General features: G+C 39.2%; 4 protein-coding genes across 5 annotated transcripts; all 4 read left to right on the top strand.

Annotated features, from left to right (window-relative positions):
• Nucleotides 1-957: 957 nt before the first annotated feature.
• bloc1s4 (biogenesis of lysosomal organelles complex-1, subunit 4, cappuccino) lies at nucleotides 958-4,670 on the top strand. Its single transcript, XM_078268346.1, has 5 exons — nucleotides 958-1,342; nucleotides 2,283-2,354; nucleotides 2,465-2,566; nucleotides 3,307-3,441; nucleotides 3,702-4,670. The coding sequence occupies exons 1-5, from the start codon at nucleotides 1,025-1,027 to the stop codon at nucleotides 3,798-3,800; spliced, it is 726 nt and encodes a 241-aa protein (XP_078124472.1). The 5' UTR covers nucleotides 958-1,024; the 3' UTR covers nucleotides 3,801-4,670.
• A 433-nt stretch (nucleotides 4,671-5,103) lies between these two features.
• LOC144529335 (nuclear transport factor 2-like) lies at nucleotides 5,104-8,482 on the top strand. Its single transcript, XM_078268347.1, has 5 exons — nucleotides 5,104-5,214; nucleotides 6,785-6,905; nucleotides 7,129-7,200; nucleotides 7,403-7,501; nucleotides 8,178-8,482. Exons 2-5 carry the CDS (start codon nucleotides 6,801-6,803, stop codon nucleotides 8,292-8,294), a joined length of 393 nt encoding a protein of 130 aa, XP_078124473.1. The 5' UTR covers nucleotides 5,104-5,214; nucleotides 6,785-6,800; the 3' UTR covers nucleotides 8,295-8,482.
• Nucleotides 8,483-8,566: 84 nt separating this feature from the next.
• Nucleotides 8,567-14,389, top strand: rrm2b (ribonucleotide reductase M2 b). 2 transcript variants are annotated; one of them, XM_078268344.1, is made up of 9 exons: nucleotides 8,567-8,756; nucleotides 10,490-10,654; nucleotides 11,050-11,166; nucleotides 11,746-11,879; nucleotides 12,323-12,417; nucleotides 12,543-12,676; nucleotides 13,093-13,197; nucleotides 13,399-13,512; nucleotides 13,803-14,389. In XM_078268344.1, the coding sequence occupies exons 1-9, from the start codon at nucleotides 8,715-8,717 to the stop codon at nucleotides 13,953-13,955; spliced, it is 1,059 nt and encodes a 352-aa protein (XP_078124470.1). In that variant the 5' UTR covers nucleotides 8,567-8,714; the 3' UTR covers nucleotides 13,956-14,389. The 2 variants fall into 2 exon arrangements, with proteins under 2 accessions (XP_078124470.1, XP_078124471.1); XM_078268345.1 differs by lacking the exon at nucleotides 8,567-8,756 and adding an exon at nucleotides 9,132-9,209.
• Nucleotides 14,390-14,672: 283 nt separating this feature from the next.
• On the top strand, nucleotides 14,673-24,431 carry mtdha (metadherin a). The gene is made up of 12 exons (XM_078268348.1): nucleotides 14,673-15,088; nucleotides 17,542-17,640; nucleotides 17,911-18,022; nucleotides 18,285-18,452; nucleotides 18,615-18,665; nucleotides 18,941-19,120; nucleotides 20,156-20,233; nucleotides 20,440-20,511; nucleotides 20,703-20,830; nucleotides 21,188-21,301; nucleotides 21,426-21,525; nucleotides 21,657-24,431. The coding sequence occupies exons 1-12, from the start codon at nucleotides 14,738-14,740 to the stop codon at nucleotides 21,722-21,724; spliced, it is 1,521 nt and encodes a 506-aa protein (XP_078124474.1). The 5' UTR covers nucleotides 14,673-14,737; the 3' UTR covers nucleotides 21,725-24,431.
• Nucleotides 24,432-24,684: the final 253 nt, after the last annotated feature.

The following is a 24,684-nucleotide window of genomic DNA, read 5'->3' as shown; positions in this document are numbered from 1 at the left end:
AGCTGACAAAGTATTGTTAGTTTAATTGAAATTAAATTAAATTAAAATAAGGAAATTTGAGGTTTAAAGTGCAATCAATTAAGTGCAGAAGTGCAATCATTAATCATGGCACTGGGTGACATTGAAGTAATCCCTTTATATTAAGGGGGAGACATTACTGCATTTTCTCTCCACATAAACTGATTTGGCAGCTTATCAATTCTATTAGAGAGTTAATATGTTCAAAGGTGTGGTAAACATTTTTAACCAATGCCATAGCTAATGCCTCTGAGTTAGACCTGTGCAGACCACTAAAGTCAATTGCCATACAGTAATTCTGGCTTCCATCTGCTGGCCGAAATTACAATTACATTGCATGTCATGAAATGTCAATGACCAATGGCAATGAACATCAGTGTCACAGTGTGACATCTATAATTTATATAATTATATCAGATCGAGGCTTTGGTATCGGAGCATCTGGTAAGGATGACCCCTGAGCGCCTCCCTAGGGAGGTGTTCCAGGCATGTCCAGCTGGGAGGAGGCCTCGGGGAAGACCCAGGACTAGGTGGAGGGATTATATCTCGACCCTGGCCTGGGAACGCCTCGGGATCCCCCAGTCGGAGCTGGTTAATGTGGCTCGGGAAAGGGAAGTTTGGGGTCCCCTGCTGGAGCTGCTGCCCCCGCGACCCGACCCCGGATAAGCGGACGAAGATGGATGGATGGATGGATGGATGGATAGAGGCTTTGTTTCTAGCATTTTTTTTGTGATACATCGCAATTGTACATTTATATCACAGTGTGATTATCGTTCTGTGTTGGATTTGCTTTAGGGCTTAGAAATGTTTGCTTTGACGTCAATTATACATGTAACATGTAACGAATATTTACAGTAAAGTGGGATACAAAGTTAAGTATTATGCGCTACACTGTTTTGACCCTTATGAGCCACCATCCACTGCAAAAAAAAAAACAAACACGTGATCTAGTCAGTTGACAAGGCAAAACCAAACACGGCAGTTACACAGAAATAAGACAGGCGATATGGACCATCATCGGGTTGACAGGGTGGGCCTGCTGTCTCCCCTGGAGGAATCCAGCGCTGAGATAAGCAGAGACAGCGGCATCGTCTCCCAAAGTGCGAGCAGTTTGTCCATGGTGAGCGAAATCCTCAGCAGCGGTACCGTGTCGCAGAGCCCCAGCTTTGGCGCAGCAGCTAATGTTATCTCTCAAAGCCCGAGCCTCAACGAAGCAGCAGACCCCGAGATACCCGAGCAGCACTACCCAGAGCAGGACGACGAAGTCCTGAGACACACCGCCCTCAGCTACTCCTCCTACATCAAGGCGACAGCTGGAGAAGAGGTTTGTGTTCATGGCTTTTACACAAGAGAGCACACTAAGTTGAAAAGCACTGCACGTACTAACTAGCTGAGTTAACGTTAGCTCTTTGTTAATGAAGTAGCTAGTGTAGCACACACTAGTAGCCATAACTGCAATATAACGTTACTTGGCTAATAAATGGCTTCAGCTAACGAGCAATGCAGTCATTGCATGGATGTATTATAAGAAAAGTAATTAACCAGCGGCTGGAAGTGAAGTGGTTGCTAAGCGACACTAAAGTAGTGACATGATTGGTTTGCCGTCAGTGGTTCGGGTGTCATTTGATGGGAGTTCTTCTAGCTAATGCATCCATGGGACAAAGTCATTGTTTTATATTAAGTAAGTCTTGGCTATCGACACCTTAGTCAAAACTGTAAAGTCCCAAGTCAGTCCAAGTCCTTAAGTTTGTATTTTCGACTCCTTAACTAGTCATTATGCTTCTTTTTTTTAATGTATGACATTTAAAAATGTTGGCACCATAAAGCGGCTTTTAAAGGGGTACTCTATGAAGTTCAGTATTACTCTGTGAAAACAGTTGTTTAATGCCTTCTGTAGCTCTGGAGGGAAATAACGCCAGATGATAACAATCAGTTGATAACAATGTAAACACCAAAAAGTTCACCTGTCTTTAGCATAAAAAACAGATGTCTATTATGATGGTCGACTGACCAAAATTGCTGTCACTCCTGAGTAGACATTAACTGGAAATGCGTGATACCAGGCAATTTATAAAGAAGCTGAGCAAGCTAGCTGGGTCTGTAGGAAGACAAAGGCCCCTGTGTTTTGGTCCTGTGGTCTTTGCTCACTCAATTTAAAGGCATCTTATTAATTCCAGCTGTGACTGGTGTGTGGGACTAATTTGAAAGTGCACAGAAACTGTGTGCAGTTTTACAGACTTTTATTTTAATGATTTCTCATCTAGATTCTGTGCTTGGACAAGAGCTTGGAAGAAATGCTGACAAGAGTAGATGAGTTTGTTGGAATGCTGGATATGGTAAGCAAAGTCAGGGTATGACGCCGTATAATCTTATGAATGCACTGTATCTCATTTTGATTCAAATAAAAAGATTTGTTTCTCGCATCCTTTTGTGTTTTTTCCTCTAGATTCGTAATGATACCTCCCAGATAGTGAATGAAAACTTACCTCAAATCCAACAGAAGTCGGGTGAAATGAGACAAATATACAGAAGAATTGATAAGTTAGAGGTGAGTGATCATTTTAACTTTGCAAGATTGAATACTAGGGAGTAATTCCCTTTAAATAATACTACAAAAATATGTATTCATTAGGTGTTAATTTGGTGTGTTTGGTGGTGTTGTTGTAATGCACACTTGATCAAGGATTCTGAAATGAATGTAGCATAAAACCTATGATTTATGTGCAGTGTTTTTAGTCAAAATAAACTATGCTAAATTTCCTCTTCACAAGAGAAGAACCTCTGAGAGATATTAGGAACAAGGTTATCTTAATTGGTTGATCATTTTTATTCCAATAATGGAAGTAAACACTAGTCTAGGAGTGCAGTATGTTCCTGTTTTTAAATCCCACCGCACCGAGTAACTAATGAGGATACAATCCAGGACATAATAATAGTAAGTTATGACAGCTATTGTTTTCATACAGAGTTGGTTTTAGTAACTTTTCCATTCCTCAACTGAAGGGCTGGCTTTGTTAAATTCACACAAACATTTTTTATATTATTTAAAATGTGTTTTTAAGTTCACTCATTCACCTCCTATTTTTTTAAAAGATCCAATTTAAGTTAAACCATTTAAAGATTGTTAAGGATTGATTTAGGAAATGCCTGCATGGGCTTGTGAAAAAAATTGTTTTATGTAACTGTGATGTTTAATTGTCTTGAATGAAGTTTGTCTCAAATAGTGTTGCACAGAATCTCAATTTGATCAGCTTTTTGCTATATTACGGTATGCTGGTGTGCCTGCAGGCCTTTGTAAAGCTGGTGGGAGCCAACGTCAACGCGATGGAAGAGCAGGTCACACAGGCAGAGGGAGAACTAGGAACACTACCAGGTGCTTTCAAGAAGATCCTCCGCACAATGAGTGTCCCAGGCTTCTTAAATGTGAGAGTGCCTTCATATACATGTGGATTTGTAGTTTTACATTGTCATTTAGTTTTTTCAGTACCCATGCATTTTATGTGTTTCCATATTTACAATCATGAAATAACCAGTAATTTATGGTGTGAAACGTTTGTGCCGCTGAGTTGAACAGAGACCCTTTTCCAATAAACATTTAAAATCCAGCACAACAATTGTTGTAATTCTACTTCAGGCAGTGCTATTGGATAATTAGGATTCATTTTGTGTCGGTTCACTTACAGAAACCGGCCAGCCCAAGAAGACCAGCGCCACGTCAGCGTCAAGAGATCCCCAGTGTGTTCCAGACAGACGATTATTTCACATCACAGCCAGAGCAGTGACACGCTTGAACATTTAACACATCACTTGGTTCTAACCTCAGAGGCCTGTTGGGTGAATCTGTAGAGACTTTTACTGCCATCCATTACAAGAGGATCTATTGGTGCAGCGGCCTCAACAAAGCAATAGTAGCCTTTCTGAACAAGTCACTGGAAGTCAAGTGCGGGAAGACATTCTGCATTTTTGAGTGTCCTTTTCCTGGCAACATGCACTGAACTGTAGCAAAATGATTTAAAAAGTGCCTAAATGGGTCTTATCTCTGTCAGTTTTGTTTTCACCATTTGTGAAGAAAACAATGTAAGATGTTGGATTTTTGACAAGTCAGGAGGACAAAGTCATCCAGCTTGCCAGTAGGACACTGTAAACATGGTACAATAGCAGGAGTTGTAAAGATCTTAAGGGTATTACATAAAGAATTAACCCAGCTTTTTTTAATAATTACATTCCTGTTACTGGTGTTTGTAAAGACCTGCACGCTGTTATGAATTAATCTGTATTTCTAATGTCTCATCACTCGCCACGAGCAATATAGATCTTTTATCCAGATATCCAGTTAAGCATTTCATGTCTTCCATTTCAGAATATTAGCTTTATTGCTAGCCTGAGTTACTGACTATGGATGACAGTTGCCTCATTGATATGGGGCTACATTGTTGATAGCACCTTTTTAATAAAAGCACACTATAGATGAGTTGATAGTTTATGAAAGTTTGGGCCAGGGGTGGAGCTGTAATTGAGTTTTGTAACAATAACTGGAGGTGACCCTTACCCATTCAACAAGGTTTAATCAATAATGGTTACAGGTTAATTTATTATTTGATTCATTATTTGCCAAAATAGTTACTAATAAAGGTCTTCCATTTACAAGATGATTTTGGTTGAGGTTTTTTCTTAAATAATCATTAACGATTTATTTGAGACAAGGTCTTTGTTGTATGGCCCATTATTAGTTTTTCCAGTTGATATAATACATCCATGGGTTGGTTTATTTTTCACAGTCACCGGTTGGTTTACCTCCCTTGACATGTTTTCAGACCTGAGTTGGTTCTTCAGGCAGCAGCGCTTCCCTGTAGTCGGCATATAAATCCCGCCTACCATACTAGGATTGACCATAGATATATTATAATATACATGTTCTTATTATACAACTATGGGATTTAAGGGCCTAAAGTCCAACCATGGGTATAGAATGTGTTGGAGATGATCCTGGATATATTGGTAGTTGATGGGTTGATACAGTCGAGGGACGAGCTCCTGAGAGGCAGACCTCAGGGCAAACCGTTTCAATCATTCTTGGCCTTCATTGGTCAGCTGTAAGCGACGTCATAGGTTTGCCACTCTGAGGAAGCGGGAACCCCAACCCCATCATCCTCGACTGGATCTGTCTCCACGCTGGCTCGCCCTCTGATTGAAAAAGTAAGCTAAAATTTACGGACACGGTAAAGTACTGTTTAAGTAATGCTTCTCAACAACAACTTTCCCACTTGTACAAGCACGGGTTTGTTGAGACGAATATAACGAAGCTAGAATAGAGACATAGATAAATGAAACGGTTCCGGGAAAAGTACATATGTGTGCTAACGTTAGCCATAACTTAACGTTACGCTGTTATGGCGGTGACTCGCGATGTTAAACAGTGGGGACGGGTTTGGCTTAGCGTTGACACTGGCTGTAGTAGCTTACCCTACAAGCCCCAGGCTAGCTCGGTAGTAACTTCTGATGGATCTGAATCTGTTTCCAACCTCTATCGAGCCCCCTTAAACAATTCGAATAGATGTGGCTTTGGCCAGACGTTTAATAACGTTACAGAAAACAACTCCTCGGGATGTCCTGACAACTAATTTTTCACAAAACAAACTCGGTGATCTAACTTAGTGTTTTTGTAATTGGTGAGATCGTTGTTCTCGTTGAAACCGATTGAGAACTCGGACATTAGCAGGAATACCGGTAAAACCATGGATAAAACACTTTTCAAAGGAGGGCATAGGGTTTTAACTGTATATTCACAGATGTAAGTTATCCTTCAGCAGGAGAGACGGCTAACAGAATGCATCTGTAAAATACAACGTTAAATCAAACCATTTTGTTCCAAGTTGTGGGTGGGTCACACGACCACCTTCACAGATCACCTCCCAATCTCAGTGTTCCTCATAGTTTTGTCATAATGTCCCTCTTTTATAATGTCTGTATAAACTGAATTGAAAGTAAAAGTGTACTGAAACTTGCCAAAATTATGCATTCATATTGAGTTGTGTTGGTTTTAATTATTAACTTTTAGTAGAGTGCTAAATGTAAGGTCACGAGAGAGGGTTGGGGGATTCTCATTAAGTTAACCTGCAGCAGAATACTGTATAGGCTACTTGTTTAGTAGTTTTCGATTAAGATTTGTGTTGCTTCATTTACATTAGCTAATGTTTTCCTTTTAATAATGGATCCTATCAAAATGGGCCAAGACTTCAGTCTGAGCGATTCTCTATCATCAGTAACTGTTTGTTTGTTATTGTAGATTTTCCATGACAAACAAACAAACAGAAAGGGCGAACACACAGTACAAAGACATATCAACATAACTCCAAATGAGTGACAGTACAAACATATGAAATATGAGGGTGGGAGGGAGTGGGGGGGATTACAGTGTTTAAGTTATTTCATGCCCGTGTTTCTGTCTGACACAACATGTCACATCAGTGAAGTTATGATTGTAACTAATGAAGTGATTGGCATTCCTAACTAGACTAGAAGCCTTCCTTTTGTACCTTTTTTACTTAATAAAATCATTGACCTCCTTCCATTCATCCATATACAGTGTTTATTTTATATGATTCCTGAGTTGCATCATTTTTGTCTAAATTACTGAAGTGACCAAAAATATTTTTATGTTAGAGAATGTGTTGATAAAGTGTCAACATGAGTTCAGTAAACAGCCAGCCTGCAGTCTACTGCAACTTCAACTGACTGCTTATAATAAGACTCTTCTCTTTTACAGATCTAAAGCTTCACAGATGGCTTGTGAGAAAGAAATATGGCAAAAGCTTGGAGAGGGCTTTGTCCAAGAATATTACAACCAGTTTGACAATACCAACAGGTCGGGACTGGGTAACCTATATGTAAGTTTGTTAAGTGTCCATTTAATTACTGCCTGTTTTGATAAACATTATTAACATATGGTGTCGCACTGAAGAACCAAATTTCATCACACGGAGACATCACAACATTTACAGTTGAAATTACTGTTGTAAATACTATAATTAATGGTTATATATATATATATATATATATATATATATATTGTGTGCACGTATTTGGTGTAAACATGCTTTTTTTTCTTAGTCTGCTGACGCCTGTTTGACGTGGGAAGGTTCACCTTTTCAGGGGAGAGAAGCCATCACTGGCAAATTGGCAGTAAGTATCTTTTCTTAATCAGTTTGTATTAATCGCAATCCACAAAATGTGGGAAAAGTAGGCTTCCATAACAGTTTAGTAGTAACGGAAGAAAAGGAGCAGAGCTGTTCACTGGCAGCTTCCTGACCAAGCACCTTTTCTTCGTTTTTTGTATGTGGTATTGTACATCCTATTAATAAATGCTGTTGTTTCCAATCCACAGAACTTGCCTTTCAAGCGTATAAAGCACATTATCACAGAACAAGACTTCCAACCCACGATAGATAGTTGTATCCTCATCATGGTGTTCGGACAGTTACAGGTAAGCTGGTACATTTTTGTTGATACCCTTGGGTCTGCACCTGGGGCCTGTATCACGCAAATTCAACTTCTTTGGGTTACCTGACTTCACTGAGCCTAACATTGACCATCCTGGATAACTGGTTAGCTGGTTATTAACTGGCTCTGTTAACTCTGGGTTTTCCAATCCAGCTACGAGAGTGTTCGTGTGGAAGAGGCAGTGTTTTTATTTACAAGCAACATCGTCAGAGCCATTAATGAAGTACTTAATGTCAAATGTGATGAAATTTGGTTAAAGCGACAGCAAAAAGTAAAATATATACAATCACTTAACTAAAGGCGCCTTGGAAACACTAGCAATAATTTTCAAATATTAAAACTAAAGTAAGGCTATTAATAATGGGAAAATTGTTATACATGTCTTTAGTGTAGAGTAATTAGTGATTCTATTGTTTTTCGGTCTAATGGCGAACAAACACAAGTTTGTGATGCACATAAAACATTTCTGCTGCCGAAGAAGAGGAGAAGAGTGACAACCGTCTTCCTACAATAGACAACAATAGATTTGTCTTTAAATATTGCATGTAAGGTATAAAAAAGAAATAACTTTGATATATGTATAATACATTTCTGCTTTAGTTAACAGTTTGTGTCATCATTGTGCTTACAAATACTTCAAAAACTTTTTTCTGCAACAGGTAGATGATGATCCACCAATGGCCTTCCATCAAGTGTTCATGCTGAAGTCCCAAAACTGTGCATGGGCATGCACAAATGATGTGTTCCGGTTGGGGATACACAACATACCAGTGTAGCGATCTGGACTCACACACATTGACATCTAGCTCAGAGTTTGTACTATGGTCATGCTGTCATTAAAAACACAAGGGATTAATGTAAATATTCCTCCATGTTTACAATACATCTATAAGCATGCTATTTGTATTGAATATGTCATGTCAAATTGCATTCCTGTCCAATAAAAGGATTTATTAGTCTGAAATAGTCATTTGGGGATTTCTGTCATCCGCTCTAGATCATGTGGTTTCGTTATATAGCACGTGTATGAGCAGTAGAGGCGCTACAGCCCCTATGTGTGGGTGTCGTTTAAAGGGTTTAAACAACAAAGCTACAGCTGCATCCACACACAAGGTTATGCGAGGCAGTACAAGCCAGAAGAACCAAATTCAGTACTTCGAATGACACCGACGGTGAAATAATTGTCTTCTCAGAAAATGGATTTCATGAATATAAGTCGGCAATCTGATAAAGAATCGGTAAGCAGTTTATCTGGGGAAACTTAACGTCAAAATAACATACGTAAGTTACTGTCCGTGTGTCCAGAGTCCTCCGGATAAATGGAGGTGTTTTTGGCTTTGTTTTGTAAAGTTAAAGTCTTAGCTATATGAATATACGTTAATCCAACATTTTAACTGTTTTAAAACTGGCCTTGTATGTCCATGTAAGCTAACGTTAGCTACCTTATCTGTCGGTAACGTGTGCCAAAAAAATAATGGTAGGGATGGCGATGGCATGATTCGCCCTACTTTTCTTCTGATTGGCTAGTACTTGTCTGCTTTGCTTGGGTTGGTTAGGGTTAGGGTAAGGCAATCAGAGACAGAGTAGGGCGGGACATGCCTTCGCCATCCTGGGGAAGAAAAATACATCCGTGATGCGTAGGGGCGGTTAGCTCTGAAGACTGCAGATATTCCGAATGAACTCTTCTAACTGTAATTTATGCTATTTATGAATTGGACTGCTTATTGGTTAGCCTTGCTGGACTTTGTAGACTACCTGGGGTATAAATAGTGTATTTATTTATTTATTTTGTTGTATGTGTTTGTATGTATGCAAATGTTCTCAATACATTTAGCTATTGAAGAACAAAAATACAGTGTAGGGGGTTTTCGGATGCTGCGTTCCAGTCATGGGTTAGTTAGCTAGCAAGTTAGTTTAGCTAGCTAGCTAGTCGGAGGTCCTCCTTGCATGTATAAACCATAGATATAAATGAAACAGAGGAGGATAAATGAGACAGACGCCATTAAACATTGTATTGTATGTTACTATTAAACTTGGAAACGTATCTAAATATTGTTTACTTAAATACAGGCAAATATACTTAATAACGTTGTTGTGTGACGTCAGACAACTGCTATTTCATGAAGTCGGGGTAGATAGATTTCCCCCGAGTTTACAGATAAAAAAAAACTTTGAGTGGTGTGCTTATATGGTGGTGTGCCATTGTACTTTTTAAAGTAGGAGGTCGACATTTTCAAGTTCCGAGTTGTCTGGAACGCAGCCTCAGCCGTTCAGAAAATGCTGCAAAACAGTTTAGCTATGGAAAGTGACAAAATAATTGATAACTATGTTTACTTTATTTATTTATTTATTTAACAGGGACAATGCTCATTATATCAACAGCAAAGCAACTGCAAATGAGCCAGGTTTAGCTTATGTTGTTTTTGTTGTTTTTCATGTGTTGTCCCTGGCCAGTTTGAAAATGACAGTCAACATATAAAAACAACATACACAGACCAACATTAAAAAAACAGACAATGCACAACAAGTAACATGCAAAACAAATCTGCAGGCAGGCAGCAAAAGTCAGCAGGCATTCAGCAATCTAATGTGCACATATTTGGTTATCAATAAGCCAGTTTTTCAGCTGACCAGTAAAAGAATAAGTATTCACTTCTCTTATCTGTATTGGCAACATATTCCAGTCTTTAGATGCTGTTATAATAACTTGATAACTAAAAAAGCCTAATATTTGACATGTGGATGCGATAACATTATGTGCCTTGTTCTGGATGTTGCAAGCAGCCTATTTAATTATAATTAAAGACACCAGTAGTTGTCTACCAAAGTCCAAAACTGTAGTGGTGAATGGGGATACTACCGATGTTTGCCGAATCCAAGTTTAGCAATTAGAAAAACAAACACGATAAAAACAATTCCACACTAAATGTAAGGTGAAAATATGTTTACTTACTGTGTTCTGGCTCTTTAGAATGGCTTCAAAGATAAAGACCCAGACTGCCAAAATGGTTCAGAGAAAGAGGAAGAACCTTTGCTCCGAGAAAACCCCAGACGGTTTGTCATCTTCCCCATCCAGTACCCCGAAATCTGGAAGATGTACAAGCAGGCACAGGCCTCCTTCTGGACGGTGGAAGAGGTGGGTATCAGTTTTACTGTACCAACTAAATGTTGTCATTTTAGTGTTTCACCAGCTGGCTTAAGGGTAAGTTTTACTTACCAAATGCATTTTGATGTAACACAAACTTTACAGTATCATTCTATTTAAGGTAGATTAAATATTACAGATGTAACAAAAATTACAAATGAACCTGGCTGTCTTGACAGCAGTTGAAATGCACACGACTCATTACAAAAATGATACGGTTTGCTTTTCAGGTTGATTCCACAAAGACATACTGTATTGCAGCCCTCCACAAAAACACACAAAAAAACTAAAAGAAACACTCTCATCCAATACAGCCTGCTACCACTGGGAAAACTTAAATAATGTGTGAGACTGACAGGTGTACATTTTATGTTGTGTCTTTCTAGGTTGATCTAACCAAAGACTTGCCACACTGGGACCGTTTGAAACCTGAGGAGAAACACTTCATCTCCCATGTGCTAGCCTTCTTTGCTGCAAGTGATGGTATCGTCAATGAGAACCTGGTGAGCTATTTCACTCAGATGTAACAGATGTTTTTAGACTGTATGCCTCAAGAGATTGAGCATTTCTTCATCAACCTACCACAGTCACCAATGTTTTTCAGAGCAGATGATACTTTGAAACTATAGTGCACAACTAGTTTATATTAATGAAATGTCCATTACTTTCAAGCCATTGCCAAATGAGTTGATACAAAGCTAATCAAGCCTATTAGCTCCACAAACTGTATTTCTCAGTATGGCTATGTTTACAAGATGGCGCAGTCCGGCGACATTCGTGCGCAGAAGCTCGAGTGATGCGTTTTACGTCACCGCTAAGAAAGGACAACAGCAGCGTTCAGATCTGGAGACAAAGAGGACGTAAAAATGACAAGCTAATCATCTCTTCTGAAGAGTCCATCATGTTTTTTTAATTCTCCGTGTTAGCTACTGCGTGGAGGAGGGGTGGGGGTTGGATGCTTCGACAGTGTTGTTGTCATTACTTAGAATTCCTCATGGGGGCAACAGAAACTAAGCACTATAGCTTTAAAAATAAAACAATGTGCAAGTTTTTCCGTATTGTGTTTGTGTGTTATCTAACAGGTGCAGAGGTTCTGCCAGGAGGTGCAGGTCCCTGAAGCACGCTCCTTCTACAGCTTCCAGATCCTTATAGAGACTGTTCATTCAGAGATGTACAGCATGCTCATCAACACTTACATCAGGGACCTGAAGGAGAGGTTCGTTTTTCTTTTCTTTTTGGATCCTCACTTCTTATTATGCTCAGTGGCAGTGGTTAGATGATGGTAAAGATTTTGTGCCTCAGAGCTTTTTGGAGCAAGTGCATAACCATAGTCATAGTAATCTTCTGAAGATTCAATCAAACTGTAAGACTTGCACCTGTTCATCACAGGCTACAGTCTATTCCACATTGTGGGGATTTCTGTTGCATTCCCAGCTGCAGCAGCTTTGACGTACCTACAGAGTAGGAAAGGCAACAATTCCATGGATTTTTGCTGCATTTAAATTTAGGTAGATTTGTTATTTATTTTCAATCTTCTTTTGATCTCACTAAAAAAAAAGCAAGGTAGTCAATACTTTTCATAGTTACTTTAATTTGTTATGCTGAGTCTATATGTCCGAGCTGTAGTAGGTCATTTGGTATTAACTGTGTGTGTTTCAGGGACAACTTATTTAATGCCACTCAGACCATGCCTTGTGTGAGACGAAAAGCAGACTGGGCCCTCCAGTGGATAAATGACAGCAAATCCACATTTGGTAAGGAGGTGTACCACTTTCAAAAGATCATATTGTAAATTACATAATACTGAGAAACTCCCACTTGGAGGAGCTTCCCGTTCATCTTTGGTTAATAGTAGTTTTGACACTTTTTTGCCCAAAAGGAGAGCGAATTGTGGCTTTTGCAGCAGTGGAGGGCATCTTCTTCTCTGGCTCATTCGCTGCCATCTATTGGCTCAAGAAGAGAGGACTAATGCCTGGCCTTACCTACTCCAACGAGCTGATTGCCAGGGATGAGGTGAGATTAATTCACAAACCAAAAGACATGTAGTTTAATCTGTCAAAAAAACCCACCAACTTTGAGTGCAGCTGGAATAAGCGATTATGTACAACACGGCGAAAAGGGCTTAACCTTGATCTCAGGCCGTTTTGTTTGACACACCTGCGTAGTGTTTTCCCTCTCATTTGAGGCCATTGAACTAACTGAGGTTACTGTACTACTGTCTGCATTTCCCACTTCGTCGATTCGACAGCTGGCTTGTTTAGCTCTTCCATTCACACTTTGCTGTTTACAAATTGTCAGAGTAGCTATGGCACTCTTCAGTCAGTTTGGGTAGTAATATGGTCACAGTTTGCATATCAAGGCAGTAAAGACACTGATCTTCTCTGTTTTTATGTCAACTACTCTGACATGTGTATTGATGTGTTTCCTAGGGCCTGCACTGTAACTTTGCCTGCCTGCTGTACAGCTACCTGGTGAAGAAGCCATCAGAGGACCGAGTGAAGGACATCATCACCAAAGCTGTTAGCATTGAGCAGGTCAGCTAATGTTGGTGGGAATATACTCAAACCAGACTATACATTATTGAAACATACAGTATACATATACAGTATATCTGCTTGTGTTTCACTGTTTACTTTGTTTATATTGACTCCTATTATAATAAACCAAAAGACCAAAATCTTGATAGCCCATACTAGTTTTATTAAAACATAAAACTATCATGTTTGGTATTGCAGGAGTTTTTGACAGAGGCCTTGCCAGTGGATCTCATTGGAATCAACTGCTGTCTGATGAAGCAGTACATCGAGTATGTGGCCGACCGGCTTCTCGCTGACCTCGGACTGGCCAAGGTAATTATCATTAAATAGATATTATGAAAGCCAATTGGTCATTACTCATTGAACCCCTTTATGCTGTGGTAGTTGTTGTTAAAGCAGAAGATCCCTGGGTTGAGAAGAATTAAATCCCACTATAAAAGCTAGAACCTTGCAAAAATTACCATAATGACAAATTATTTGACGAAAGAAATGTAATTTAATAACCTCAAGTTGTGTTAAATAATTATAACTTTTGTTCCTGCTATTTGCTGTTTGTAATAGTGTAAAATATAAGTAACCTTTTTTCCTCCTTTAATCAAAAGGTATACCAAGCTGAAAACCCATTTGACTTCATGGAGTCCATTTCATTAGAAGGAAAAACCAACTTCTTTGAGAAACGAGTAGGGGAGTATCAGAGATTTGGAGTTATGTCAAGCATGACGGACTGTGAATTCACTCTGGATGCGGACTTCTGAAATGGAGATAACATTCTGTAACATATTTGTTAAATGTGACCTATTTATTTATTTTTGTTTAAGCAGTTAATGACAAAAGACAGCCTCAAGTCTTGTTACAATACTATCAAAGTATTACAAAGGATGGCTGAATGGTTGACAGGTTAAAGCTGCAGTCTTCCAGCAGACATGCACAACTTTTTGGCAATAGAGACTCAGAATTACACCTGGAGTTAATTAGCTAGCTTTTATCTTGACAAGGCAAGCATATGACTTAAGTTTTGGTTAAACATAAATATTTGAGTGAGGTGAATGATAGGGGTGATTATGTACCTCATTGGGCATCTGAAGATGGTTAATATCTAGAATATATTTTATTGAGTTCTGGCAGCTGGCTTCTATGGTTGATTGTTTTAAAATTTTGTACAATAAAATGTTTTTTAAAATGAAAATAATCTATTTTCTGTAATTAAATAGTGAGCCTATTTGTGACGAATTATCTATTCATACAGCCATCAGAGAGCCACGTTTATTCAGCAGCCTTATTTTTAGATGTGGATGAGTAACGTTAGTTTATAAAACATGGTTTGATTACATGGTTTATGTCTGGCCTTATCCATGAATCTAGCTAATAGTATTGACTTTAAAACGGTTGGAATAAAGTAGTGTTTATACGTTGCGAATTGCAGCTAGTTGTACTGAGATTTCTCTAAACAGTCAGATTAGAGTAGCCACTCCTCCGTTAGCATACGGATGCTGGCAATCATCATTCATTGCTAACAACAGTTAGCTAGTGTTTCGCGATGATGGCTGGGGACTTGCAAGGTTTTGCGCTAGAAAAAGCCGAACTGCTTTCCAGCCGTTTAAAGGAGCTCCTGTCTTCGGGACAAGGATATGTTCGGACTCAGTTCGGGGTGGATTTGGGTCTGAAGCCTGATGTGTACCCGACGTGGGTCATCTTGTCTACGGCCTCGATGGGTCTCCTGCTGCTACTCTGTCTGTCCTGGGCTGCCGTCTGTGGCGGTCTGTTTGTCGGGAAAAAGCGGGGATCCCCGGTCACCCAAGGCAACGGTGAGCTTGACAAGGCCAATTTAGCTACAACTGCAAAACCGGAAGAACAGAAGAGGAGGAACAAAAAGAAAACGCTTGAAAAGGTACCGTAGTAAGCTTTAACTAACTGCTGCTGAATCATGGTCAATCGCAACAAGTGCGTCTATTCTGGGTGTCTAGATACAATTAACGTTAACGTTAAAGAAAAACTCAGTCGAATTAGCAGTTAAGCTAATTTATGCATGTATCCCCATTTTACCAATAAAGTTGAATTTAACGTTAGCCACCTTTGCTCTCTTTTTTTTAAAGATTATTTGGGGCTTTTTCCCGTTTATTTCAGAGTGACAGTGGCTAGACATTTAAGGTGGGAGAGAGATGGGGGATGACACGCAAAAAAGGGCCGCAGGTCGGATTCGAACCCGGGCCGCTGCAAAGGCCTCAGCCTACATGGGGCGCACGCTCTTATTGGGTGAGCTAAAGGTCGGGCCGCCCCAACCTTTGCTCTCGCTTGTAATGTTAGCTACGTCAATAACGTTAATTGACTAATGTTAACAGCCCACTTTGTTCAACTTTAACGTTACACCAAAAGGTTAGATACACATTATATCTATGGACAATAATGTGACCCACTTACAAAATGAAATGACATATAATCCGGTTAGCTAAATATACGACGACTGACAAGCCACTAGCTGATGATGGTTCATGGTAGCTAACGTACGGTTTCACTTTCACACCGCCGCGTGGCAACCTCCTGAGAGGGGGTTGTAGCCGATTCTGTGGTCTGTCCCAGGACCATGGTCTCTGGCACGGACCAGTGGTCACAACCACTAGGGGCGCTAAAGACACTGGTCGCGACCAGCTCCTCAGTGGTCTGCCCTGTTGGCCCTGTGGTCTGTGAAGCGGCTTTAGTATTTTCTCCCCTTTCCTGTCGTTTTGGTAGCACTGTTAGCTGGATAAATGTCAGAGATCATAATCTTTTGTCTATAAAATACACTATATCAGATATATTATGATTATTATTGATTATGAAGATCCGTGTGGTCAGGACCAGCTGGTCTCTGGCACGGACCAGCTACTCTCTGGCACAGACCAGTGGTCACTACCACTAGGGGCGCTAAAGACACTGGTCTGTCTTGTGGTCCTTGTCATCTGCCTGTTGTTGTCTTGACCAGTTACTGAGTGTTTTTTGGAGTAGTTATTGTACATTTAATACACCTTCTCCCCTTTCTCATTGTGTTGACAACACTGTGCTGAATAAATGTAAAAATGAATAAATAAAAATCATTATCTTTTGTCTGTCAAATATTATTGACCATTACTATTAATAGAAATCATAATAACAATGATTAAATTATTATTATTAGTCGTAGTTGTATGAGTAGTACTATCGACTATGCAGCTCCATGTCTTCCTGACTGGTTTAAACTTTACCAATGTGTTGCATTTTAAAAGCTTGTCACATTACCCTTTGTATCAAATCTTGATCTAGAAACTAATATCAAATAAATGTAAAAAAAAAAAACTTCATACAATGAAAGTATCCATGAAAAGTAACATTTTAGTTTTACAAGTTTCTTGGAAAAATCTTTATATTGACCTTAAGAATTGATTGCACAATCTTGCCTCCAGTTGCTTTCTAAATTCTTTTTTTTATTTGCGAACAACCCTTATCTAATGACATTCCCCCACAGATAACATCAGAAGAAAGTCAGAATAGCCATCTTAGTCATTAGTAACGTGGTGAGATTACATTTTGCCATTTTTCCATGGTCCCGGGACAGACCATGGAATCTCCGCCTTCTGGACCTCTGCCGCCTTCTGCTTATTGAAATGACTGGAGGTGGCGAGTTACCACGCGGCGGTGTGATAGCCACTTAAAGCAAGGGAACTTTATTTATATAGTACATTTCAGCAACAAGGCAATTCAAATCTAGCCTGACGTGGTCATACTCAGATTCTAGTCAGAGTCAAACGAATCAAAAGAGTCAAACTTCCTGACCTCGAATGTTGTGGGCGGGGCTAAGTTCGGCTGGCATCCAGGCTAATTCAAATCATTAATTAAAGATAATAGAAAACAAGACACGTAGATTAGAATAGAATAAGACAGGTATAAAATACAACAATAAAAGTTACAGTGCAGTGTAAGAAATTAGCACCTATTGATTTAACAAAAGTCTTCACCTTGTTTGGAAAATAACAGAGTTGAAGCAGACCTGCAATTTTCTGGGAGTTTGTTCCAGATATGTGGTGCATTAAAAAAAACAAGGTGTAACCAATCATGTAGGTTACATCCACTATAAAATGTAGGCCTGTCCTGTGTAGTTTCAGAAATCTTATGTTAATGTTTCCTTTACTTTTTCCTTAACTTTGATTTGGATCATTTGTGAAGTATACTCCAAATTCAGATATATTTGTAAAGATTCATCTTGAAATTAAAAGTTAGATTATTCTGCAAAGAAAAGATGGATGAACAGACTTTAGGAGTCTGTTTACTGTTATACTGGATTATCAACATCATCATGTTGTTTATCTGATGTCTGTCTTTCTACTCCAGAAAACTCAATCCAATGGACAACCAGTGGCTGTAGCTCAAGAGGAAGTTACATTGACAGAGGTAGTTTCCAAGCTGGTCCCGCAGATCAAAACAAAGAAGGTAGGTTTAAGCAGCTGCTTCCAAAATTAAGTGGACCCGAAACTGTTGATGGGCAGCCACAAGTTGTTCTTGAAACTCGCTCAGTCAAGTTTAATTAGACAGTATTGTTATGGTGGTGAAATATTTCTGAAACCCCACTGTCACTCCATGACAGATTTCCCAGTGTGTCATGGCTTCAAAGAACAACAGTTCCATGATTTCCATTAGCATAACTTTTTTGGTAACCCCATACTTTATTTCAATATATCTTTGATTTATTTCTATCCACAGGTGCATGAGGTACAGGCCCCAGTGCAGGTGAAAAAAAACAAGAAGAAAACCAAAACAGTTGTGAAACCAGTCCAGCATGTTTCTACAAATGATGGGAAGGAACCTGATGATGGTAAGACTAAATAGTTGAAATTTCAAACTGTTTAGTTTCACCCAGTACAAGGCCTTCACGTCTTCAGTACGCACAACCTACTTCACCTCTGCAGTTATGGTTAGCCTCACTCGCTCCACTTAACATTCAGTTTTCCTGTTGTAGCCAGCCTATTGGTTAGATAAGCAAGTCAATTTCACCCACAGTCAACCATCTAAAATACTTCTTTATCATTGCCGGAAAGTCACATAACCATTTTATGTTATTTTTGTGTGTCTACCAGGTGCATGGGAGACCAAAGTCAGTAACCGAGAGAAGAGGCAGCAGCGCAGGAAGGACAAGGGCCCTGAGGACTCTGGTGGCCCAGGAGGGGTGGATGCTTCCAAGAGCATTGTGGAGGCACCTGTGGCCACAGTCCCTACCAACACCAAGAAGAACAGAGGAAACCATGGTATTCAGCAGTGTGATGAAAATGTATTTAACATACAGTGTGGGTAGGGCTAAGCATATGTGCAGCACCTCCATGTGTACAGTTCCCTCATGCTTAAACAAGAATTATCTAGTAATATTGCAAGTTACTCAAGCACATTTTTTTTTTTCTGTATTATTTCAGAGTCCCTGCATCCAAGAACCACTGGAAAGGTGGAGACAGCCAGTGGAGCTGGTAAAGACAAAGCTAAACCATTATAGTTTGTGACTGAGAAGAGAGATCTGTTAATAGCTCCCTTTTTTCTTTATTTTCCAGACTAAAGCTTTGTCTAATTAAGATGAGATTGAGGATATACAGATGTCTTCCTGGGTGTAGTGTTTGAACAAGCCTATAAATGATGGTTTTCAATTATCAATTATTTTGGTCTTAACTATAAAATACAGAATCTGCTAGACAAAAGATTGTCAATGGTTTGATTCCCTGTCTTCTCCCAATGTCTATCTCCCCAGTGTCCTCCAGCTGGAGAGAGGAGCCTTCAGTCAGTGCTGGAGGTTGGACTCATGTCAACATGTCTGTGAAGATCCCCCCTCAGGTGGGTGCTATGGAGGGGACCAAGTGGAGTGCCATACCCACGGCTGCACATTACAGGGCTCCACCCAAGCCTCAGTCCTGGAGACAGGAGACGCAAGGTAACACCTCTACCTGGGTAGACCTTTTTACACCACAAATATAAATATTGGTAGTGCAGGATAACACAGCAATATCTACGACACAGGCTCTACTCAGCACACTGGATTTCAAGAAAGACAAGAAAGGTGTTTGGGAGAAGTCACATCCACATCGGGTGAAGGGTGTAGGACTCTTGGGGGATTGAACAATCCAAGTTATTATTACTATTTAGATAAGAAGTATGATCAGAGATCTCATTATGCAATATCAATTGTGTCTATACAGCTATTTCAGCATTTTAAGATCGGCTACAGTAACAATAAAACACTGCCATTTTGACTGCGAACATTTAAAAAGAATTTAAAAAATCACAACACGATTATTCTTGGGTTTAATTTAAAGTGCTCATATTATGCTTTTCAGCTTTTTTGCTTTCCTTTATTGTGTTATATATCTTTTTTGTGCATGTTATAGGTTTACAAAGTGAAAAAGCCCAAATCCACCCCAAAGGGACTTACCATCTCCAACAGAAAACACTGTTCACAAACTGCTCCAAACAGCTCTATTGTAGTCCAGCCTTTACTTTAGTGACAAACGTGCGTCACTTTGTAACACACATTGTAATGCTCGCCTAGCTGCTATGTGGCACGCCCTCATACTCTGCTTCTTAATGGCTGGTAGTCCTTACCTAGCTACTGCACATGTGTGACTCCCAACAAAGATGGAACAGAAGAGCTCAACACACAGGGTGAAAAGAGGAGCTGCAGCAATGTGCAGCACAACAAAAATATGGTGTTTTTTGAAAATTAAACCATGTAAACCTATTCTGGTACAACCTCTAAATACAATAGTCATTTTAAAGACTGTGACCTACTGAGCCATCTACTGGACAGAAGTGGTATTAAAAAATTAGTTGGGGTGGCATTGTTAATGGCAAAGATCCTTTTTTTTTGAGGATTTGTCATATGATGCCAAATTTGAGGTCCACTGTTTGTTTGGCAGAACAGCATTCCAACCATATAGTCATAATTGTTTCTGTGTGCTCTCGCCAACAGCATGGAGTGGCATTGATGGTCGGATAAAGAATAAACTCAACCCTGTGACCTTCTCCATGCTGGGACGAAACACCACAGGTTGGTATTGTGATTAACTGTCAGCTTTATCACCGGTCACAAACCATACTCTACATGTCTGATGTAGCTTTTCCACTATCCTGTAAAAGCATCCAGTGTTTCTAACAATGACTAATTAACTATTTTATCTCTCTCTCTATCTCTCTCTCTCTCTCTCTCTTTCTCTTTTTTTCTCTTTCTCAATCACCATCTGACTGTCTTCTTAGACCCAATATCAAATTCAATGGAGCTGCAGTGGACAAGGTGCCCTGATGTTGATGATGAATGGTCTGGACTAAGTGAGTATTTCAGCAACCCATTCCACGCAGCACAGCCTACTAAATAACAGCGGATCATTCAAAGTAAAGTCAAATCTGTGCATGATTTTGTGAGATGAGACCCAAGTCTTAACATGTGCAAAAGTATCCATTCCTAGACAAGCATATAGTTTTCCATTTGTAATGTTTTGTCTGCCATCCTGTTATTTTAGATGGGGTGGCAGCAGTGGACCCCAGCTCTGACTGGAATGCCCCAGAAGAGCACTGGGGAAACTATGAAGAGCCCCCTGTGTTGGTGACCCCAGCGCCTCCATTGAAAGAACAGCATGTCCCCAACAAGGTACCTATCACTGACACTCTGCCAAATCACCCACATGGCTAATTACATCTGTTAGACATCTCTAAATTATCCCGAAGTAAACTAAAAACTAAAAGTCTTAACAACAAGAAGACTTCTTGTAGTATTCTGGATTTTATTGCATTGTTTTTTATTTGGCACAGCATTTAGGAAGCAACACAAAAGCCAATATGTTAAACATTTGCCAAAATAGAAACTTTTGATCCTCTTTGGTGAGATATATATATATATATATATTCTTGTAGTGTCCATTTCACAAAGTAGCTCGTCTTTCTACAATTGACATCACTGTTACCAGAACTTGTGTTCCTTATTTTAAAATGAATGCTTTTGTTACAGCCGGTATTGGAGGATGAGAAGGACACTCACGATCCATCCGGTGGAGCAGCCAAATCCAAGAAGAACAGGAAAAAGAAGAAGAAAACAGAAGAGAAGGCTGCATCTGAGGCTCAGGCAAGGAAAAAAAGCTGTCAGATTAATGTCATCCACATAACTTTATTTATTTGTACATATTCACATCAAATGAATGGAGGCATTTTTCCTGTTTTGTGACGTCATTGCATTTCTTTGACTGTAGACGGTGAGCACAGTGCCCCTGGTCAATACAGTACCCAAACCCCAAGGGCCTCCTGAGCTGGCCTCCAAAAAGCAGAATCCCAGCATATCCTCCTCTCAGAGTAGGTTTCAACAGCTCAGACTCTACAGTATTTATGTTCACTCACAGAGATGAAATACATGTTCAAACAGTATAGTAATAATAAAATGGTTCTAAATAAAACTTTATTTTTCCTTTTTAATCTACTTGCAGAGAAATCTGAGCAGATTGTGGAGCCTCTGAAGCCCTCCCTAAAGAAAAAGGTCCGAAGGGAAACATGAAGTCACACAGGTCCATACACAGCATATGCAAATGATTGTAAAATGTGTCACATGCAATAATTACCAGGTACCAAGTTTCTTTCTGAGATACATTAACAGGTTATCAGTTGCTGAAACAAAAAGAAAACAAGCAGTGGGTATCACCTGCTTGGCTAAATATAGCGATGAAATGTGGTCCTGTGGACTAAAATCTTAACTAATTTGCACTATTTGCTGCACTGCAACTGAATGGAGTTTCAGGGGAGGTTGACTTGCAGTGGAGGTACATGTTCATGTAATTATTTTTTTATGGCATCAAAAGTTTTTTTTTCCCCCCTCCAAGAGTGTATGTTTAGAATTATTAACCCCAAAATACAAACGGGTTTCATTTTATTTTTTGTTATATGAAAAATTGAAGTATAAGCGAAGCATACATTTCTGCTCCCCAGAATATTGCACTTTGTTTTGTTTGCCATGCTTCTGCCCCTATATCAACTGTCAATTACTGAAATTTATGGGAGCAGGCTACATGTGAGGGCTGGTCTCAGATCAGGATAAATTCAGATTTTTTTTAATTCTCTCTCAGTACAACACTTACATAACCCACATGTAAATTAAGATAGTTATGGGTTATTGTATTCATCCCTCTTCTTCATACTGCCCGTTAAGTGATAACCTCAGAGCAACCAACTGCAATGTAGAAATGGGGGACAAAAATCTGCATTCCTCATTTTGTGCAAAAATACATTCTAAAGTAGATCTGATGCTAATATGAGGGTGGCTGTAGCTAAGTGAGTAATAGTGTCCAAATAGATGGATATTTTCCAAAGGAATGGTCTGTTTGGTACAAAATTCTGTCTTTGTTTCCCTGCGTTTTCTTGCTGAGGTGTAACGTCACATATAGGTTTGTTGCCATGACAAAAGCCTGACTATAAACCTACACATGACTGCCAGGACAAAGGTTTGATTTGGCTATTCTCAGACTGCTGAAGCCTCGTGTTAGTTTTGGCTGAACTTTAGGCGGCACTTTTGCACAGCAAAAATGCATTTTGTACTTTACATTGTAGACACTCTATGAAGGTATCATTACACAGCCTGTATGGACAGGATAAATGATTACAGCGACCTATAGCTCTTTCAACGAACAAATTACATGCAACTGTTGTGTTAAGATAAGTTTGCCTATCCTCTAAAGTGATAGCTCCCTAAATCTGTCCTTTGGCTGTGTGGTTTATAAAAGCTACTTTATGAAGAATGGCAGCTGTTATCAGGTTGTTTCACACCAAAAAAAAAAGAAATGTGGCCATTCTCCACAACCACTCCTGCAGTGTAATCCACCTCTTCACTGTCCATCTGTCTGGTAGTATGTTCCAACCTTTCATTATTATGCCAAAATATGGTTAAATACACTACTGCCTGAGCTTCAGAGCGGTGGGGAAATCGAGAGACACTGAAGCAGTGTATTTAACTGTTCAGAGCACACTACCAGCTGAACAGTTACTGATTCATCACTTATGGATCAGATCAGATCATTTCTTTAAAGACTACTCTAAATGAGAAATGTGGACGTTGTAAACAGATTCTGGATTCACACTGAATTGTTGATTTGAACTGTTATGTAGAGAGCACAGTAACTGATATGAACCACCAGGAGGTACTGTAATGTGAATTAAAGGAGTAGTGGGACTATCCCACAAAGCAGTAGCACTATTAAGTATTGTCCCTCTACTTTTATCATTCTAAGTATATCTTTATCTGACTAGACTGTGCATTGATTTTCGAGAGACTTAATGGTCCCTTCTGCACTCTTATCTGATTTTTTAAAGTATTTTTTTCTTCCAGTTTTTGTGCTAGAAAAAGCCATGCCATATGTACAGATTGTAAGGGCTTTTTCCAGTTTTGTGATTGCTCTGTGCAAAAGGCTGTATTGAGCTCCTTTTGATGTTGATGAATTGTTTTTTTACTAACTTTTTGCAGAATGTGTCATTTCTTTTGGTTTGACCTGACTTCCAGGATTTATGATGGCGGATTTTGGTTTTTCATTCATTGAGAATGAAAACATACATAGTGATATGATACAGAGCAGCTTTAATTCCACAATAAAGTTGGTTTTAAACAAAACACACACACACACACACACACACACACACACACAATTTATCACAAACACATTTATAAAAGGAATTTAATTCCATTGCCTTAACCTGTAGTTGTATAGAAAATGCATTGACATCCTTTTTTATAGTTTACAACCAATTGCAAGTTTTGATGTCAGAAAGTAATTTCATCTTGCATGACTTTGATAATAGTACTTGTGTACATGAAATGAAAGATGTCTTGCTTTTACTGTAAGTACTTGGTCCTGGAGCGTATATATAATTTAATAGCTTTTTTTAATGATCAAATTGCAGCTTTTCTGTGGGCATCCAATTTAGGGGACATTAACAGGAGTCTGTTGTAGTCAAAGAGCCTTTGTGCATCAAGGTGTTGATCAGCTGGTGGTGATGAATAGTTGTTAGTAAAGCTGATAGAACAAAATAATATGTCACTGTGGCTTCAGGCAGGCCTTTTTGTTTACTGATGATTCAAATGGATTCAATCAATGTATTTATATACTTGTCTCCAGGACATGGTTATGTGAATGATTTTGTTTGTTAAGGAAATACAAATGATATTTCTATGTTTGTTAAAAATGAAAAATAAATGAGAATTGCTTGATATCACCAAAGACTTTTTGGTCTCTAACACTGACTTGCTAATTAGGGCTGCAACTAACGATTATTTCCATAATCGATTAATCGATTAGTTGTTTGGTCTATAAAATGGTGAATAATGTAGATCAGTGTTTCCCAAAAGCCCGATGATGACGTCCTCAAATGTCTTGTTTTGTCCACAACTCAAAGATATTCAGTTTACTGGCACAGAGGAGAGAAGCAACTAGAAAATATTCACATTTAACGAGCTGGAATCAAGGAATTTTT

Source organism: Sander vitreus, chromosome 14 (genome assembly GCF_031162955.1).
Source record: "Sander vitreus isolate 19-12246 chromosome 14, sanVit1, whole genome shotgun sequence".
NCBI classification, from domain to species: Eukaryota; Metazoa; Chordata; class Actinopteri; order Perciformes; family Percidae; genus Sander; species Sander vitreus.
Note: the sequence above shows the minus strand (reverse complement) of the source record. Positions and strands in the feature narration are given on the sequence as shown.